The 19,756-nt window shown below is 41.1% G+C and overlaps 1 protein-coding gene across 1 annotated transcript; it reads left to right on the forward strand.

The window, feature by feature from the left end:
* Positions 1 to 468: 468 nt before the first annotated feature.
* LOC308488537 (C-type lectin domain family 10 member A-like) lies at positions 469 to 4,238 on the forward strand. Its single transcript, XM_081028336.1, has 10 exons — positions 469 to 750; positions 1,528 to 1,623; positions 2,260 to 2,376; positions 2,674 to 2,769; positions 2,864 to 2,935; positions 3,040 to 3,111; positions 3,218 to 3,304; positions 3,396 to 3,547; positions 3,622 to 3,728; positions 3,867 to 4,238. The coding sequence occupies exons 2-10, from the start codon at positions 1,557 to 1,559 to the stop codon at positions 4,021 to 4,023; spliced, it is 927 nt and encodes a 308-aa protein (XP_080884462.1). The 5' UTR covers positions 469 to 750; positions 1,528 to 1,556; the 3' UTR covers positions 4,024 to 4,238.
* The last annotated feature ends 15,518 nt before the right edge of the window (positions 4,239 to 19,756 follow it).

Genomic DNA, 19,756 nt, shown 5'->3' on the forward strand with positions numbered 1-19,756 from the left:
CCAGAGCTGCAGGAATTTTTTTCTTACAGATTTTGCAATTATTTTAAACCTTCTAAACCACAATTACTTTTTTTTTTCCTTTTTTTTTTTTTAAGGAGGACGCAGTTCACAGTGGCCCATGCGGGGATCCAACCTTAGTATTATCAGTGCCATGCTCTAACCAACTGAGCTAACTGGCTACCCCTAGAGCTGTAGGAGCTTGATGGCTGAGGTCCCAGAGGAATATCAGATACTGGGAACTCACAAAGAGCAAGAGCAGAGAATAAGGTTCCTTTGGACACAGCTGTGCAATGATGGAGATAGCAACAGTTCTGTGAAAAGCAGATATAGGAAGTGAAAGGGGTGTGGGGGCAAAAAAGAAATAACAGACTGCACCTCTGATCCCTTCTGGGAAAGCTCCCCTCCCCAAGTGGTAAAAATGAGGAAGCCACCAAGCTCAAAAGAAGCTGGAAAATGGAGACACACCCTAGAGGAGGAGAGCATCTAACTCCCCCAATCAACTAACTAACTAACTTCCCCAATCAACAATCTCTGCCTGTATTCTGATTATTTACTACCCAAAGTTGAGGAAATAAAAGATTCCAGATTATAGACTTCTGGGCTTTCAGACACGAAGACCAGCAGGACTCCATCACTTATGTGACTCCTCCCTTGGTCACTGCTACCCCACACTCCAAGATTTAGTTTCTTTCAACTCTGCTCATTGCTGCACAACGAACCCAAGAATCACAGCCTTCAGAATTTGCGCAGGTAACAGGGCTGGGGATGCAGGTGAGACCAAGGAGACAGGGAGAGAGTTAAATGAAGCAGGGAGAGGGGAGTGTGGGTCTCAGGTGGGACTGAATGGGAAGAGATATAAGGTGGCAGCTTGAAGATGTAATGACCGAGTAGAGGTTTTAGACTCTATTCCCTTCAGTGGATTTGGGTTGAAGTATGGCAGCCAATATTCCGTCACAAACTGAGACTCAAACTCAGCTCCATCTCTAGCCCAATTACAGCCCTAACTTCAGATCCCAGCCCAGCTACAGCCCTAACTCCATTACAAACCCCATTTCCTCTTTAACTCCCAACCACAGCTTCAACTCCAGAGTCAACTTGAATCTTTACATCAGCTCCCATCCAAAGCTGAATCTTAACTCTCTTCTATATCCAACTTCAGCTCCAGGCTTAGGCCCCACTCCATCCATAACATCAACATGACTACTGATCCCCGTGCTGGCAGGAGACACCCTCAATTTCAGCCGCAATGTTAGACCCAGTCCTAGTAATACATTTAATTCCCCTTTACCTGTACCTCCAATCCCATACTCAGCTGTACCCAGCCTAAAGTCCAATCTTGAACCCCCTTCTAACCTCAGCTGTGAACCCAGACCCATTCCATTCTTTGCCAAAACCCTTGGCTCATTCTAAACCTGAACCTCAACTCTTACCTCAACTCCAGCGCTGACCTCAGCTCCAGCCTAGTCCCAGCCTCCCTTGTGCCCCTACTCCAGCCCCAGCTTGTCTCTGGCCCTGCCTCCATTTCAGCTCTGACAGCCTCAGAGTTCAGTCCAAGCATGTCAATGAAGTATGAAAACTTCCAGTCCGTGGAGAGTGACAAGAAGAGCTGGTGGCTTAGAAATGGTAAGAGGAAAGGAGCAATGGTATCCCCTAAAATATTCTCTTAATATGTTTGTAAGGATTTCTGCTGTCATGCCATCTATGTACCTCTGCCATGTGTACTGGTGGGGTCCCCCACTCTGAGGGGGTCAGGCCCCAGCCCCTGGGAGCTCCAGTATGAAGAGGATTCAAGGTCCTCAGAAAGACAGGGACAGGGAGGGCCACAGTGGGCCTGGCCTGTACTCTGGGGGAGGACGCGACTATTCACTAATGGAGGAGTGAATAGTTGTGTTTGGAGGGAAACATTTGCTAACCTGACGATACTAATGAGTGTGAGCCTGCTGAGGGCCTGGCTGCCAGAATTCACTTGTGCTCTCCTGTCCCCTCTCCCAGGCCTGATGATAGGACCTCACATGTCACCATCATGCCTCGTCTGTGTGTTCTTGTATGCGTGTGTCCCCAGGAGTGTGAGGGGCACATGTGACTGAGAACTTGTGCTGTTCCTTGAGGGGCCAGAGGCCTGGCATCCCCTGGCCCACAATCCTCCTCGTCCAGCCTCCCCGAGGCTTGACCTGCACCATCCTCCATCCCTGACAGGTCCCTGTGGCCCTCTCCTCCTCCCTTGTTCCTCTCATGTCCTGACCTCTTCTCCTCCTGCAGGGCTGTCCTGGCCCCAGCCCTTCCTGCAGAGTCTCTGCTCTGGAGCCCGCCCACTCCTGTTCTGCCTGGGCCTCAGCCTGCTCCTGCTGATGGGCATCTGCGTGATCGGATCCCAAAGTGAGAGTCACAGAGTCGCAGGGATGAGGGTACACTGAGGTGGGCACCAATGGCTATCGTGATGGATAAGGATGGCTGCTGGCTCTGTCACTTATTTGTGGGTAAGGTAGTCAAACTACATAAGGCCTCGAAGCCTGAGTCTCCTCATCTGACATCGCGGATAACAATAGTGCCTGTCCCTTTGGATTGGGTGGCTGTGAGGACTCTGTGAGACAATGTATGCCTGGTGCCCTGCTCAGTGCTGGCACAGAGAGGGCCTCATGAATCTCACACTGATTGTCTCATCCGCTTGACCAGATTCCAAGTTTCAGAGGGAGCTGGTGACTCTGAGAACAACTTTCAGTAATGTCACTTCGAACACTGTGGCTGAGCTCCAGGCCCTGCACTCCCAGGGTGAGCCTGGCTGGAAGGGGCTCTGGACTGGGATGGGTTGTGGTGTGGGAGGGGTGGGAACTGACTCCCCAGCTCTGCGTCCCATGTCCTCCAGATGGCAGTTTGCAAGAAACCATAACGTCTCTGAAAACCGAGGTGGGAAACCATGAGCAGGAATTGCAAGCAGGTGAGAGATCCTCCAGGAGTGTGTGTGTAAGGGGGGTGGGGGCAGGCTGTCAGAGCACAGGTATGGTGGGAGCAGCCTGTGGTGCTGAGTGCCCTCCCCTCCAGCCCGAAGCTTGCAGGACAAGGTGTTTTCTCTGGAGAGTAAACTGGAGAAAGAGCAAGAGGAACTCAAAAAAGGTCAGGCACCTTCTCCCCTCCACCTGGGCATGAAGTGGAGGGAGGGCATGGAGGGGACTAGGCTGGGCCCTCTGCACCGTCCCCACTGCTCATCTGTGTGTCCCAGGTTATTCCGAAATGCTCCTGCGAGTCCAGCAGCTGGCCAAAGACCTGATCTCCCTCAATTGCCACATGGCTGCTCTCAAGAGCAATGGTGAGGGGTGTGCGGGGGAGTGCCTGGCCCCATTTTCTGCCCACATCCCACTGGGCAGCATCTCAGACCCTCCCCCACCCTGGCCCCTCAGACACTCAAAATACCTGCTGTCCCCTTAACTGGCTGGAGCATGAGGGCAGCTGCTACTGGTTCTCTCGTACGGGGAAGCCCTGGAATGAGGCTGAGAAGTACTGCCAGCTGGAGAATGGGCATCTGGTTGTCATCAACTCGAGAGAAGAGCAGGTGAGCTCACTGGAGGGTTGTCTGAGATGCTAGCTGGTCTATGGAGAGTTCACCACCCTCTTCTCTCTCCCTAGGAATATGTTGAGCAACACACATCCTTTATGAACACCTGGTTGGGTCTCTCTGACCTAACAGGGTCCTGGAAATGGGTGGATGGAACCAACTATGAGACAGGCTTCAAGTGAGTGTGTGCACGCTGCACTGTCCCTTCAGCTTGGGCCCTGCTGTGCCAGCCGTGCGAGACCCAGGGCGCAAGGGGTTCCTTGGGCTTGGTTGAGGGTCTGGCCTCCTGGGGCTCACATCTGTCTGATCTCCTTAGGAACTGGAGTCCACAACAGCCGGATGACTGGTATGGGCACGAGCTTGGGGGAGGCGAGGACTGTGTTCACTTCACAGATGATGGCCGCTGGAATGATAATGTCTGCCAGAGGCGCTACCGCTGGGTCTGTGAGACAGAGCTGAACAGGGCCAGCTAGGAGCCTCCTCTCCCCTAATTTATTTCCTCACAGCATTATTTGCTGAAGCGGTCTGAATTGGGGATCCTCCTATCTGCTGGCCTCCTGCAGCTTCTCAGGGATTTTCATCTAGGACTTGAAGGGAAGGTGAAAGGATGGCGTCTGAAGAATATAAAATGATGTTTGGAGGGGTGGGGATATTGGAATCCATGCCTCTTTCTGCAGTTTTTTAAGGTAAAAAAAAGAGAGAAATATACTAAACATTCTGAGTTGTCTGGTTATTGGGAATTAGAAATGAGGAGTGGGCTGCAGTACTAGGAAGCCTTGGGTGGGCAGCAGGCATACTGGGAGAACTGTATCAGTCAGATGGAGGGATTCATTATTTATGGGCATGTGATTTAGTGCAAGTCACTCTACTCTCTGAGTCTCAGCTGGAAAATAGTGTTGTTACTGGGACCATCCTACCTCCATCAACCCCCTCAGGAACAGAACCACCCTAATGTGTTGAGTGCTTCAAAAGCTAAGAATGAAACTCCTTGGTGTCTGTTGCATGCATTACCGTGAACAGAAGCAGCATCCACAGGTAGCAAATACAATGAATCAAAACTGAGCCTCAACTAAGAGTCAACAAACGCATGAGGAAAACCAGTTCCATGGAAGGAAGACCCCAGATAAATAGAATCCACAATCCAGGATGGGATTTAACAGGACAAACAGATCAAGACTTTACTGACAATTAATGGGATTATCAACAAAAATCGACTAAGTATTAGCCACAAATAAGACCCCAACTAAACCTAAAAAGGAGCAATGCTCTAATCACAATAAAACACAATTAGACATGAACACCAAAGTAGAACCAAAAACGATCTATAAGACATATACATTTCTTTCCATCTAGATAACTTTAAGAGAAAATCGAAGTGAAGTGAATTAGAAATCAACAAGGAGGATACTACATACTGTGGTTATGGGATGGTCTAAAGCAGTTACCAGGGAGAAATGTATATAGCCTTTAGCACATTTATTTAATAAAAAAAACCACCAAAAAGCCTCAATTAAAATAAGCTCAATTTTAACTCAAGAAACTTGAAAAAGAATAACAAAATAAACCCCCAAAGTAGAAGGAAGGAATTTATGTTTAAAAAGTAATAATTAATGAACTAGAATATAAAAATGTAGATATGACCAATAAAAGAAAAATATGATTCTTAGAAAAGGTGAATAAAATAAACAAATATGAAGAGAAAAAGGTATCACAGACACATGACTTTGAAGGAGAAAGGTTAGAGAAGTACAAACATAGAGGATATAATTATATAACATTTCTAGATTTGAAACAGCAGAGTAAAGATAGTGTTTTCCCCACCATTGTTGTAATTTTTAGGTTTCTCTTACAAACCGGGCTTACAACTTCTAAATTTATTAAGGGAAAAGAAATTTAATTTAAAGGAAGGCAGGAAAGGAGATAAAAAGAAGCAGAACAGCTGGACAAGAAAAAGCAGAAAATAAAAGTTGAGTTCTGAATCCAAATATGTTGCTGATTATGTTAAATGAAAAAGAGTAATTATCTTGTTAAAAGACAAGAACTTCCAGATAGAATGAAAAATAGAAGCCCAATCACATGTGCAAGAGGCATATCTAAAACAAAGATGTTGAAAGTAAAAGCATGAAGTAGATATGTTAGGCAAATTCTAACCAAAATAATTATCACATAAAATACAGTGAAATGTTATTAGTGATAAAAGGGTCACTTTCTAATGATAAAAGGTTTAATTTGATAGGAAGCTACACAAGTATTAAATATATGTGCACTGAATAAGATGGTCACGAAATATATAAAACAAAAATTTGGAAGTACAAGAAAAAATAGACAAATCTATATTCATAGTAGGAGAGTGTAATACATCTCTCTCAGTGATTGATAAATTGAGCACACAGAAAAATCACTAAATAAACAGATGTTTTGACCTCGATGGAAACCAGATGGCAAGGAGAAATTTGATGCAGTCATACAGCTATGCTTCCAAAACCACTGCATGTGGAAGGACAAATGGAAGGCATCTAGTACAGAAGGAGCACAGAAATGAAGATATAAATAGGAAACCTATTAGAGAAGCATCAAAGGATATAAACAGGCATTTCACAGAAGAACTCTTGCGGTCTAATATGCTTATGAAGACATGCTTATAATCACTAATAATGAGAGAAATCCAACTTAAAACATCAATGAGCCATCTCTTTACATCCATCTGATTGACAAAAATTGGAGACGAAGTCAAGTGCTGGCAAGGATGTGGGGGCAATGAGAATCTTATACCCTGCTGATGGGAATGTAAAGTGGAATAGCCATTCTGCAAGGTTTTAGTGGACATGAAAATGCATATATGCCAAGATTCCTGTGATCTTACTTCTGGGTATACATACAAAGAAATTCTCTCACTGCGAAGATGTTCATGGCAGTGCTGTTTGGGAAGCAGGAAATGGAGGTAACCTAGATGCTTGCTAATAGCAGAATGTGGTGAGTGTGCCTGATGAATCTAGCATTTAGAAACAGTGACTGTGGTGCAGCCAGTATGAAAAAATAGCATAGAGGGTCCTTAGAAATGAAAACTAGACCTACCAGCAATCCCACTTCTGGGTATATATCCAAAGGAAATGAAATCAGTATCTTGAAGATAACTGCACCTCCACATTCACTGCAGCATTATTCACAATAGCCTAGATATGGAAACAACCTAAATGTCCACCATCAGGTGAATGGATAAAGAAAATGTAAATATGTATGTATGTACGCATAATGAAATATTATTCAGCCATAAAAAGATGGAAATCCCATCATTTGCAACAACGTGGATAAACCTAGAGGACACTATGCTGACAGAAAGGCAAATACTGCATAATGTCACTTATATGTGGAATCTAAAAAAGTCAAAATCATAGAAACAGAGAGCTTGGGGATGAGGGAAATGGAGAGCAGCTGGTTAAAGAGTACAAAGTTTCAGTTATTCAAGATGAATATTCTAGGTATCTAATATACAGCATGGTGATTAGAGTTAATAATACTGCATTGTGTACTTGAAATTTGCTAAGAGAGTAGATCTTCAGTGTTCTCACCACACACAAAAAAGGTAACTATGTGAGGTAATGAATGTGTTAATTAATTTGATGTGGGAATCATTTTGTAATTTTTATGTATAGCAAATCACATTGTATGCCTTAAAAATCACATTGTATAACCTGAATATATACAATTTTTGTTTTTCAATCATACTTAAGTAAAGCTGGGAAAAACAATTAAAGCATGTTGCACAGAAGAAAACCCAGTGACTATATGTACACAAAGCAATATGGAGACACCTAAAATCAACATTGAATGAAAAAGAAAAACACAGAATGCAGTCTAAAACACAATGACATTGACAAAAATCAATAGCCTGCAATAGCAGCACATAGTTTTCAAGGATCCACACAATTTCAAGGACATGTCAAATCAATTCAAGTGGTTACTTAAAGAAGGGAGGAGAATAGGAGCTGCAACCAGCATAACGGGGAAACATCAAAATGAGAGAAGAACCTTGAACAGACTGAAGCTGAGAACGTGCCTCGGACTGAGGAATGGGAGAAAGTCAAACCTCACCTGTGGCCCAGAAGGAAAAATGTCTGTGTACAATTCAGCCTCCACATGCCAGGATCCTTAATGGGAAGCACTGGGACACAGTCCATGCGGGACAGACCCAGATAAGTAAGTGAATCATCACTTGGACTACTTCTGGAGGTCGACCCAGAATGAAAAATTAGAATAAAAATGTTAGAAAGGAGAAGGTCAATTAAAAAAGATTTGCAGGCAATAGGTATCTCCATTGTGATGCACTGTGGTTCACAGCATCACCTGTGAAAGTGTTTGGTCAGAGAACCTTGAACTGGAATCTTCTTTTAGCACTACCAGTTTATAGGAAATTCAGTGGGGAGGAGAACATGCACACAGGTGGGCATTCCTTCAAATCTAGAGGTGTTACAAAGCCAATTTTTGGTGTATTTAAAAGAGAGAGAGAGAAGACGAAGAAGAAAAGAAGAAAGGGAAATTTTTGTAGATTACAAGAGGCTTAAGAGATATACCCAGTACCTGCAATGTGGAGACTTTGGATCCTGATTTCAACAAACTGATTATAAAAAGACATTATGGGAACATCAGGTAAATTTGAATGTTAACTGGATAAGGCATTATTATCAGTTATTTTTGGTATGATAATAGCATTGGGGTTAACTTAAAAATAAAAGACTATTTTAGAGATGCATGCTGAAATGTTTACAGGTGAGATGATACGTCTGGGATTTGCTCTGGAATGATTCAACAGAGTGGAGTGGGGGAGGTGGGGTGGACATAGAGGAAACAAACTTGATATTTGATGAACACATGTTGATAACTATTGAAGCATGTGATTGAGTACGTGCGTGTCATTATACTATTCTCTCAACTTTTGTACGTATTTTGTTCCCTAGAGCTGAAACAGAAACTACAGAGCCTAAAAATATGAATTGACTAAAATATAGGACATAATAGATTTTTTACAAGTACAGTGTGGGGAACTAATATTTTGCTTCTACAGAAATGATTGATAGATTTGACTTCACTAAAATTAGAAACAATCAATAGAATTGGATGAAATATTTTCAACATCTATAACCAGTAATTAAAACCTAGAACATAATAATAATTTTTGAAAAACGTACAAAATAACAAGAGGAGCAGGTGAAGGACTGGAGCACATTTGGGAGGCTGGCTGGTTTATGGAGAAGTCACCACACTGCTCCTCTCTCCCCAGAAATTTTTCCAGCACCACATGTCTCCTATGAACACCTGGTAAGGCCTCACCAACCAAAATAGGCCCTGGAGGTGGGTAGATGAACAGACTATGAGAACAGCTTCAAGTGAATATACTTTGGTCTTCCTCCTTCCGCTCTGTTCCTTGAGAATCTGATCCACGGCCTCATCTCCCCAGACCTGGATTCTGTTTCTTCCGACCTTCCTAGCTGGCTGTTGTCCTCTCCCCTCAGGAACTGGAAGCCAGGCCAGCCAGACGACTGGCATGGGCACGGGCTGGGTTGAGGCGAGGACTGTGCCCACTACCTCTCTGATGGCAGGTAGAATGATGATGTCTGCCAGAGGCCCTACCGCTGGATCTGTGAGACCAGCCTGGGCAAGGCCGGGTAGGACATCTCAGAGCTGCTTCCTGTCGACTACTCAGCCATGGAAACAGCAGGGATGGCGGAGGGGGATTGTTCCCTAGACACCACTAACAAGACCTCTGTGGGAGAGGAATAAGCCCTAGGATATTGTACTTCCATCATTTTGAATTTTTTTCTCCTTAACTTTCAAATGACTACATAGAGTTCCTACGTGTTTCTTTTTAATTCAATGTCGGCTTTATTGAGGTATAATTGACATGTAAAATTGTGAGACATTTAAAGTGTACAATGTGGCGATTTGGTATATGTATACATCGTAAAAGGATTCCATCCATCTAGTTAGTGCATCCATACATAACCTCACATATTTATCTTGTGTGTGTGTGTGCTAGCACTTAAATTCTACTCTCTTATCAAATTTTAGTTACACTACCACAAGATGGCCGCAGGGTTTTTTGAAAATTAATTTGGGGAACGTATTCAATAATGTTGTAAAGATTTGGTTGGGTATCCGATGGTCATGCGTCCTATTTGGGAGACCACCTCAGGGATACTGTGGATGCCTGATCATGGCACTGTACACCAGAAGCTAAACATTAATGAATGCCAACTATAATTTTATATATATAATGTGATGGCTCAGTGTGAGGTCGGAGGGATAGTGGATGGGGGGAGGGGGGTTCACAGTGTGAGGGATATAAATGATGAACGTCTAAGTAGTACCTTGTCTTGTACACCTGAAACTAATAAATTAAATAAAAATTTTTAAAAAAGAAAGAAAGAACATTTTAAAAAAAATTTTAGTTACACTAGACTGTTAACATGCAATCACCATGTTTTACATTAGATCCTTGGAACTTATTCGTCTTATAACTGAAATTTATACCTTTTTACAACCTCTCTCTTTTTTTCCCCACCTCCAGCCTCTGGCAACCACTTTCTACTCATGTTTCTATGACTCTGACTTTTTTTTTTAAGATTCCACATATAAGTGATGCCATGCAGTATTTGTCTTTCTCTGTCTGGCTTATTTCACTTGGTGTAATGCCCTTAAGGTCAATCCATGTTGTTGAAAATGGCAGGGTTTCCTTTCAATATTGAATAAAATTCCATTGTACATATATACCACATCTTCTTTACCCATTTGTCTATTGATAAATACTTAGGTTGTTCCCATATCTTGGCTATTGTGAACAATGATGCAATGAACATGGGAGTGGAGATATCTCTTGAATATCCTATTTTCATTTCCTTTGGGTAAATAACCAAAAGTGGGATTGCGAGATCATATGGTAGTTCTATTTTTAATTTTGGAGGTAACCTCCGTATTACTTTCCATAGTCACCCAAATGTCAGACAGATAGTATTTGAGCAGCAATTTACATTCCCATCAATAGAGTATAAGGATCCTTTTTCTCCATCGCTTCACCAACCTAAGTTTTTTTTTTTAACCTTAAAAACCAACTTTATTGATAGACGTCATAGGAATGGCGGCAGCGGGGCACACGTTCTGAGTTCTCCTCCAGATCTTATTACAAACGGGACACATAACCCATCAAAGAACTCTTTGCTCATCACACAGAACAGCCTAAGAGACTCGTGGAAGGATTACTTGAAGGTGCGCAAATTGGGCGAGCAGGGGAAGAAGGAAGGGAGCGGAGTGGAAACGCGGGGTCCTGCGGTGGAATCCCGGCCAGCGGCGGCAGCAGCAGCGGCGGCAACGTGGCCAGATGCAGGTACCCCAGGGCAGAACAGAGAACACAAAAGCCAGGAGGTGGGCTCTTTCCCTGCGTCCCACAGCTGATCGCTCCCGCGGGATGTACACCTGAAGCATTCAGGTGTTCAGCTTCAGGTGTACATTGCAGTGATCAGGCATCTACATCTTCCCTGAGGTGGTCTCCCAAATGGGACATGTGTCCATCGGATACCCTACAAAATCTTTACAACATTATTTATTACGTTCCCCAAATTAATTTTCAAAACCCCGTGGCCATCTTGTGGTTACCAACTGTTTTCTAATCCCCTCAGCTTCCCCTTTATCCCCACCCCCCCTCCCCCGCCCTCTAGCAACCCTCAGTTTTTCCTCTTTGTCTCCAAAACTGTTTCTGATTAGTTCATTCACTTATTCTCTTCTTTAGATTCCGCATATAAGTGAGATCATATGGTACTTGTCTTTCTCTTTCTGACTTATTTCACTTAACATAATGTTCTCTAGGTCCATCTATGTTGTTGCAAATGGTAAGATTTCTTTCTTCTTTATGGCTGTGTAAAACTCCATTGTATAAATGTACCACAGCTTCTTAATCCAGTCATCGACCGATGGGCATTTCGGTTGTTTCCATGTCTTGGCTATTGTGTATAGTGCTGCAATAAACATAGGAGTGCATAAAGATTTTTGAATTGTAGTTTTGGGTTTCTCCGGATCATAGGGTAGTTCCATTTTCAGATTTTTGAGATACCTCCATACTGTTTTCCATAGTGGCTGCACCAATCTGCAATCCCACCAACAGTGCACAAGAGTTCCCTTTTCTCCACATCCGTGCCAGCACTTGTTGTTTGTTGATTTATTGATGATAGCCATTTTGACTGGGGTGAGGTGGTATCTCATTGAGGTTTTTATTTGCAGTTCTCTTATGGTTAGTCAGGTTGAGCATTTCTTCATATCTCTGTTTGCCATCTGTATGTCCTTTTTAGAAATATGTCTCTTCAAGTCCTCTGCCCATTTTTTAATTGGGTTGTTTGTTTTTTTGGAGTTGAGTAGAGTGAGTTTTTTATAGATTTGTGATATTAACCCCTTATCAGATATATTATTGACAAATATCTTTCCCATTCAGTAGGATCCCTTTTTGTTTTATTGATGGTTTCCTTTGCTGTGAAAAAAATTTTAGTTTGATGTAATCCCACATGTTTATTTTTTCTCTTACTTCCCTCATGCAAGGGGATATATCAGTAAAAATCCTACTCCGGGTAATGTCTGTGAAGTTTCTTCCTATATTTTCTTCTAGGTATTTTATGGTTTCAGATCTTACATTTAATTCTTTAAGCCATTTTGAATTTATTTTTGTATATGGTGTAAGAAGGTGGTTCAGCTTCATTTTTTTGCATGTGTCTGTCCAGGTTTCCCAGCACTATTTATTGAATAGACTGTCTTTACCCCATCGTACATTCTTGCTTCCATTGTCGTAGATTAAATGGCCATATAGGCATGGATTTATTTCTGGACTCTCTATTCTGTTCCATTGATTTATATGTCTATTTCTATGCCAGTACCATGCTGTTTTGATTACTGTAGCCTTGCAGTATAATTTGAAGTCAGGTATTGTTATACCTCCCACTTTGTTCTTATTTCTCAAGATTGCTGTGGCTATCTTTTATGATCCCATATAAATTTTAGGATTATATGTTCTATTTCTGTGAAAAACGGTCGTTGGTAGTTTGATAGGAATTGCATTGAATATGTATATTGCCTTAGGTAGTATGGACATTTTAACTATATTATTTCTTCCTATCCATGAACATGATATGTGTTTCCATCTATTTATATCTTCTTTCATTTCTTTCTTCAGTGTTTTGTAATTTTCTGAGTACAGATCTTTTACTTCTTTGGTTAAATTTATTCCCAGGTATTTTATAGACTTTGGAGCAATTGTAAATGGGATTGTTTTTGTAATTTCTCCTTCTGATGTTTTATTATTGGTATATACAAATGCAACTGATTTCTGAATATTAATTTTGTATCCTGCTACTTTACTAAATTCATCTATCAGCTCTAATAGTTTCTTGGTGGAGTCTTTAGGGTTCTCTATATATAGTATCATATCATCTGCATATAATGATAATTTTATTTCCTCCTTACCAATTTTGATGCCTTTTATTTCTTTTTCTTGTCTGATTGCTGTGGCTAGAACTTCCAGCACTATGTTGAATAGAAGTGGAGATAGTGGGCAACCTTGCCTTGTTTTTGATCTTAGGGGGAATGGTTTTAGCTTTTCCCCATTGAGTATGATGTTAGCTGTGGGTTTGTCATATATGGCCTTTATTATGTTGAGATGTGATCCCTCTATTCCCACTTTCTTAAAGGTTTTTATCATAGATGGCTGCTGGATTTTATCAAATGCTTTTTCTGCATTTATTGATATGATCATGTGATTTTTATTTTTCATTTTGTTAATGTGGTGTATCACATTAATTGATTTGTGGATGTTGAACCACTCTTGCATACCAGGCATGAATCCCACTTGATCATGGTGTATGATCTTTTTAATGTATTGCTGAATTCTGTTCGCTAATATTTTGTTGAGGATTTTTGCATCTATGTTCATTAGAGATATCGGCCTGTAGTTTTCTTTTTTTGTGGTGTCTTTTCTGATTTTGGGATCAGGGTGATAGTGGCTTCGTAAAAAGTGTTTGGTAGTCTTCCCTCCTTCTGGATTTTTTGGAAGAGCTTGAGGAGAATAGGTGATAATTCTTTTTTGAACGTTTTGTAAAATTCACCTGTAAAGCCATCTGGCCCAGGGCTTTTGTTTGTTGGGAGATTGTTGATTACTGATTCAATTTCCCTGGTGGTAATCAGTCTATTCAGGTTTTCTATTTCTTCTTGAGTTAGCTTTGGAAGGTTGTACGCCTCTAGAAAATTGTCCATTTCTTCCAGATTGTCAAATTTGTTGGCATATAGTTGCTCATAGTAATTTCTTAAAATTTTTTGTATTTCTTCGGTGTCTGTTGTCACTTCTCCTCTTTCATTTCTGATTTTATTAATTTGGTTCCTCTCTCTCTTTTTTTAAATGAGTCTGGCTAAAGGTTTGTCAATTTTGTTTATATTTTTTAAGAACCAACTCTTGGATTCATTGATCTTTTGTATTGTTTTTCTGGTTTCTATTTCATTTATTTCTGCTCTGATCTTTATTATCTCCTTCCTTGTGCTCCCTTTGGGCTTATTTTGATGTTCTTTTTCCAGATCCCTTAAGTGTGAAGATAAACTGTTGATTAGTGATGTTTCTTGTTTCTTTAGGTAGGCCTGCAATGCTATGAATTTCCCTCTTAGGACTGCTTTCGCAGCATCCCATAGATTTTGGGTCGTCGTGTTTTCATTTTCATTTGTCTTGAGATATCGTTTGATTTCTTCCTTGATCTCCTGCTTGACCCATTCATTATTTAGTAATAAGTTATTCAGCCTCCATGAATTGGTGTGTCTTCCAGTTTTTTTCCTGTAGTTCATTTCTAATTTCATAGCACTGTCATTAGAGAAGACAATTGGTATGATTTCAATTTTCTTAAATTTATCAAGACTTGTTTTGTGGCCTAACATATGGTCTATCTTGGAAAATCTTCCATGTGAGCTTGAGAAAAACGTGTATTTTGCAGCATTGGGGTGAAATGCTCTGAAAATATCGATTAAATCCAAGTGGTCCAATGTATCATTTAAGGTTGTTGTTTCCATATTGATATTCTGTCTGGAAGACCTGTCCCTTGTTGTCAGAGGTGTGTTGAAGTCCCCTACTATGATAGTGTTACTGTTGATCTCTGTCTTTATGTCGGTCAGTACCTGTTTTATATATTAGATGCTCCTATGTTGGGTGCATAGATGTTTACTAGAGTTATGTCCTCTTGTCGGATCAATCCCTTTATTACTATATAATGCCCATCTTTATCTTTTAATGTGTTCTTCATTTTAAAGTCTATTTTGTCAGATATAAGTATTGAAACTCCAGCTTTTTTCTCATTTCCATATGCATGAAATATCTTACTCCAACCCTTCACTTTCAGCCTGTGTGTGTCTTTTGATCTGAGGTGAGTCTCTTGTATACAGCATACACAAAGGTCTTGCTTTCTTATCCACTCAGCCACCCTATGTCTCTTGATTGGAGCATTTAATCCATTTACATTTAAAGTGATTATTGATAGGTACATAGTTATTGCCATTTTAAAATTTGTAGTTAGGTTGTTTTCATCTTTCTTCTATTTACAGAAGTCCTTTTAGTATTTCTTGCATTGCTGGCTTGGTGGTAATAAATTCCTTTAGCTTCTTCTTTTCTGGGAAGCTCTTTATCTCTCCATCAACTTTAAATGATAGCCTTGCTGGATAAAGCAATCTAGATTGTAGGTCTTTGTTTTCCATCACTTTGAGTATCTCCTCCCTGGCCTTCAATGTTTCTGTAGAAAAGTCATTTGATAGTCTTGTGGGAGTTCCCTTGTATGTAACCCTCTGTCTTTCTCTTGCTTGTTTTAGGATTCTCTCTTTGTCTTTAAGCTTTGCCATTTTAACTACAATGTGTCTTGGTGTGGACCTGTTTGGGTTTATTCTGGTTGGAACTCTCTGCACTTCCTGGGCTTGTATGTTGGTTTCCTTCATCAGGTTAGGGAAGTTTTCGGACATTATTACTTCAAATATGTTCTCAATCCCTTGCTTCCTCTCTTCACCTTCTGGTATTCCTATGATGTGCATATTGTTGCGCTTGATGTTATCCCAGAGGTCTCTTAAACCATCTTCATTGTTTTTTATTCTTTTTTCTTTCTGTTGTTCTGTTTGGGTGATCTCTGCTAACTTGTCTTCTAAGTCACTGATTCTATCCTCTGCTTCATCTAACCTGCTGGTAATTTCTTCAAGTGAGTTCTTAATTTTGGTAATTGTGTTCTTTAGCTCTAACTGTTTGTTCGTTATGATTTCTACATCCTTCTTTATGTCTTCTCTAAGCTCCTTAAACATTCTTATCACCAGTGTTCTGAACTCTGTCTCTGATAGGTTGGTTATCTCTGCTTCATTTGGTTCCAGTTGTGGAGGTTTCTTCTGTTCTTTTATTTGGGACATGTTTCTTTGTTTCCCCATTCTGGCTGACTCTCTGTGTTTGCTTTGATGTATTAGGTAGATACCCTAGAGTTCTTAGTTCTTGCTTAGTTCTTATCTTATGTAGTATGTGTCCTTTATATTTGACTTGCACTACTTCGTTCTTCTCCTCTGCGTGTGCTCCAAAGGTGACTCTTGTGTTGTGTAAATTGTCCTGTTAAAGAAGATCTTTAATTACTTTTTGCTTGTGAGTAGGTGGGGTTAACTTCTATGCTGACTAGTTGTGAGACTTGGCTTTTCCCACCGCAGGGTGTTCTGCTGCGTGAGGATTGACCACTTAAATGTGGTTTGGCCTCTATGGGCTCTTGTGTCTGCAGAGAATTCCCTCTGGGTGTGTGACTTGTAGGTCAAACACGGTAGTACTCTGGTTTGGTCTGGAGTTGGCCTCTGGATATGTTGAATCTTGTGCCTCTTAAGCTGGGCTCTGGTAGGGCACTTTCAGAACAAAGCAAATCACCAAGCACAACAACAACAACAACAACAACAAAAAGAAAAAAAATCAAAAACATTCATATGTAAAAACACCTGATAACCCCCACTCAACACGGGCAAAGATATCAAAGATATAAAGACAAAACAAAACAAAACAAAAAGCAGTGCCAGTCTTGGCTTAAGCCCCCCAAGTAATCTCCAGGTTGTCCTCTGCTGTACCAAAGAGTCCCTTGCCTACGCAGGCAGAACCGGTCACCTGGTGCCCAGAGTGACTTTGGGACTGTAGATTTAAATGCGTGGGGCTGGGGGGTCTGGATGATAGATTTTTACAAAGTCAGGGCAGTTTCTACCCTTGCCTGCACATATGCACACTGAGAGTAGCAACACCAGCCCTGTGTCCAGTACTCCTGAGTCTTAGGGCACTTCTTCCATGTGTGTGGGAGGGGGCGGGCGGGAGATTTCTAAGCTGCTGAAAACCGGGAGCTTTGTCTGCCACTTACTGCTGATCTCTGGGAGTGCCTCCGCAGTTGCACTTGCCCCGCCCTAGGCAGGCCAGAAAGGGTGGGGGCTAGGGATGGAGGGGTCTTCTCTCTCCCAGCCAGCTGTGTCACACTCTTCCTGCAGGCCAGAAAAGGTGGTGGCTGGGGGTGGAGGAGTCTCTTTTCTCCTAGCCCAACCAAAATCACACTCTTCCCAGCCTCTTCCGTGGGTCAGAGCTGCCTGTCAGTCTTCCCAGAGCCTGAGCACTATGGCCTCTCAGTAATCTGACACTACTCCTCAGCTCAGGGGCCAGTTTAAGTCTCTGGAAGGGCGGGGGTAGAATTGAAAGAGAGGGGGAGAGGCCCAGGTATGGAGTCTGTGTTCTTTGTCCGCCCTAGGGCCCACGAAGCTTCCCCACTTCAGGTGTACATTGTCCTGGAAATCTTCCCTCAGTCTGATAATAGAACTGATGCTTGTCTAAGCAATGTCTGCTCAGAAGCCCATACTCATGAGTCTGTTCCTTGAAGTAATAGTATTTAAAAATACTTGGTACAATGCCTTTCATGAGGCTTTCAGACTATCCTTCCTTCTTGAAGACACTTTGGTTTGTTTTCTTTGGTTTGTTTGTTTGTTCCTTTTTACCATGTAGCTTATAACAGAATCTTCAGGCAAGCACCAGAAGGAAACACAAAACTTACATATTGACAATGCTGAATGGTTACAACTAATTTATTACTATAACTAACAATACCATAATGGAGGAGAGTAATGTTATCTATGGAAGAGTAATACAGACTATCTTATGGTGATTTGATGGATGTTTCCTGTCAAGCAAGAACAATTTATGGACCGTGAGGGCATTGACAAATCTCCAGACCTTCCAATGTATTGTATAGAGTGTACAATCTCCGAAATGTATTTATATTAGTAACATTTTGCCAATATGTAATTAACTTAGGGATGACTTAGTTCCTCTTTTGATTGGACAGCTCTTCCCATGCAGCTCTTAAAATAGCATTGAAATAATTAAAAATATGGAGCACACAAAATAAACCTTTCTTCTTCTTCTTCTTCTTCTTCTTCTTCTTCTTCTTCTTCTTCTTCTTCTTCTTCTTCTTCTTCTTCTTCTTCTTCTTCTTCTTCTTCTTCTTCTTCTTCTTCTTCTTCTTCTTCTTCTTCTTCTTCTTCTTCTTCTTCTTCTTCTTCTTCTTCTTCTTCTTCTTCTTCTTCTTCTTCTTCTTCTTCTTCTTCTTTTCTTCTTCTTCTTCTTCTTTTTCTCCTCCTCCTCCTCCTTTTTCTTCTCTTTCTCCCTTTCCCTCTCTGTCTCCTTCTCCTTCTTTTTCTTCTTTTTAGTTAGCACCCCTCTTTTCTAAAATAAAAAAAAAATCTATGTGGTTGTCCAGTAGCCTTCTGGGAAACCCCAAAAATAGTTTAAGGTAAAAGACATCCTCAAAATTTTATTGTTCTGAATTAAACGTCTGATCTTGAGAAGGCAAAATGAATAGTTATCCGAGATACTGATCATTAGTTTAGGATAGTAGCATGAATGCCAGAAATAAGGAATGGCTGAAGCTTTTATAAGAATGATAGTGCAATATTTGAAAAATACAAACAGCACAAACACAGTTGTAAGAAATCTTAACTCATTCAGCAGTGAGGAACTTTTGCTTGCTTGTTTAAATAATCAAGGACATATAAAATTCAACGTAGAGCACAAAAAGTGATGATGATGAGATATAGAATCCTTGCTCTCTGAGAAGACTATGTGGGTTATAAAGAAGAAATTTTACTATTTCTTGTTTAGAGCAGACCTAACACTCTAAGAACATTTTTTATTTGAATAGAGAGAAAACAATTTTAGCCTTTCATTAATGTAATATTAGGCAGGAATGTATTCTCATACTTCAATATGTTATTAATAAACTCACAAAATTAAACTGACGTTGCCAGAGTTAACACATTTCATTCCTTTTTTTCAGAGTCACTATTTACAGGGATTATGTATAGTCCAAGGAAATTAAATTTCATTTCTGCAAACTTTCTACCACTTTCTATATCCATTCAGGTTTTGTCCTCTACTGTCATCTTGCAAGTTCTCGAAAAACTAAACCTTTTAGGGGGAAAAACTTCTCTCTCTCTCTCTCTCTCTCTCTCTCTCTCTCTCTCTCTCTCTCTCTCTCTCTTTCGTAAACAAAAATAACACATATTTTCTTGCATACACATTCCTAATTCTCTGTCATCATTGTTTCAGCATAGTCTCAACTACACTGATTAATAATAACTGTTAATCAAGGTAGTAAATTTCTTGTTCACATGGAAAGGTGGGAGGTAGGTCATTGAGAATTGGTGGTTAAATATCAGGATCTAGAAATCTAACAAGGTTTCTAGATCACACAAGTACAAACCTGTAGCCACACACATTCCTTATACACTTTTATAAAGTGACAAAGTGAATTTTTTTTAACGTAACCAATGTCAAGAAATGTAAAGAGTCTGAGACTTTCTTTGAAGGGTCTGAAATTTTACCCTACTTGCAAGGTAATGAGCTAGTCTGCCATCATCGCATGGATGCTAGCACAAGATTTGACACCACTGAGTCAGACATTGAAGGACTTTAGTACTCAGGATACAGCCAACAACATGAGTGCCCTGTTTGTCTCAGATGTGCTGGTGTCCCAAGGCCAAGGGGTCTGGCCCAATGCTGCTCATTCAGGTGGTTTACAACACAGCCAAGGGACCCTGCGTTTAGGGAATCCAAGGCTGACTGTCCTTAGTCCTGCAGGGAGACCTCATCTTTATTATACTGCA

The sequence above is a fragment of the Rhinolophus hipposideros genome (assembly GCF_964194185.1).
Source record: "Rhinolophus hipposideros genome assembly, chromosome: 20".
In the NCBI taxonomy this organism is placed as follows: Eukaryota; Metazoa; Chordata; class Mammalia; order Chiroptera; family Rhinolophidae; genus Rhinolophus; species Rhinolophus hipposideros.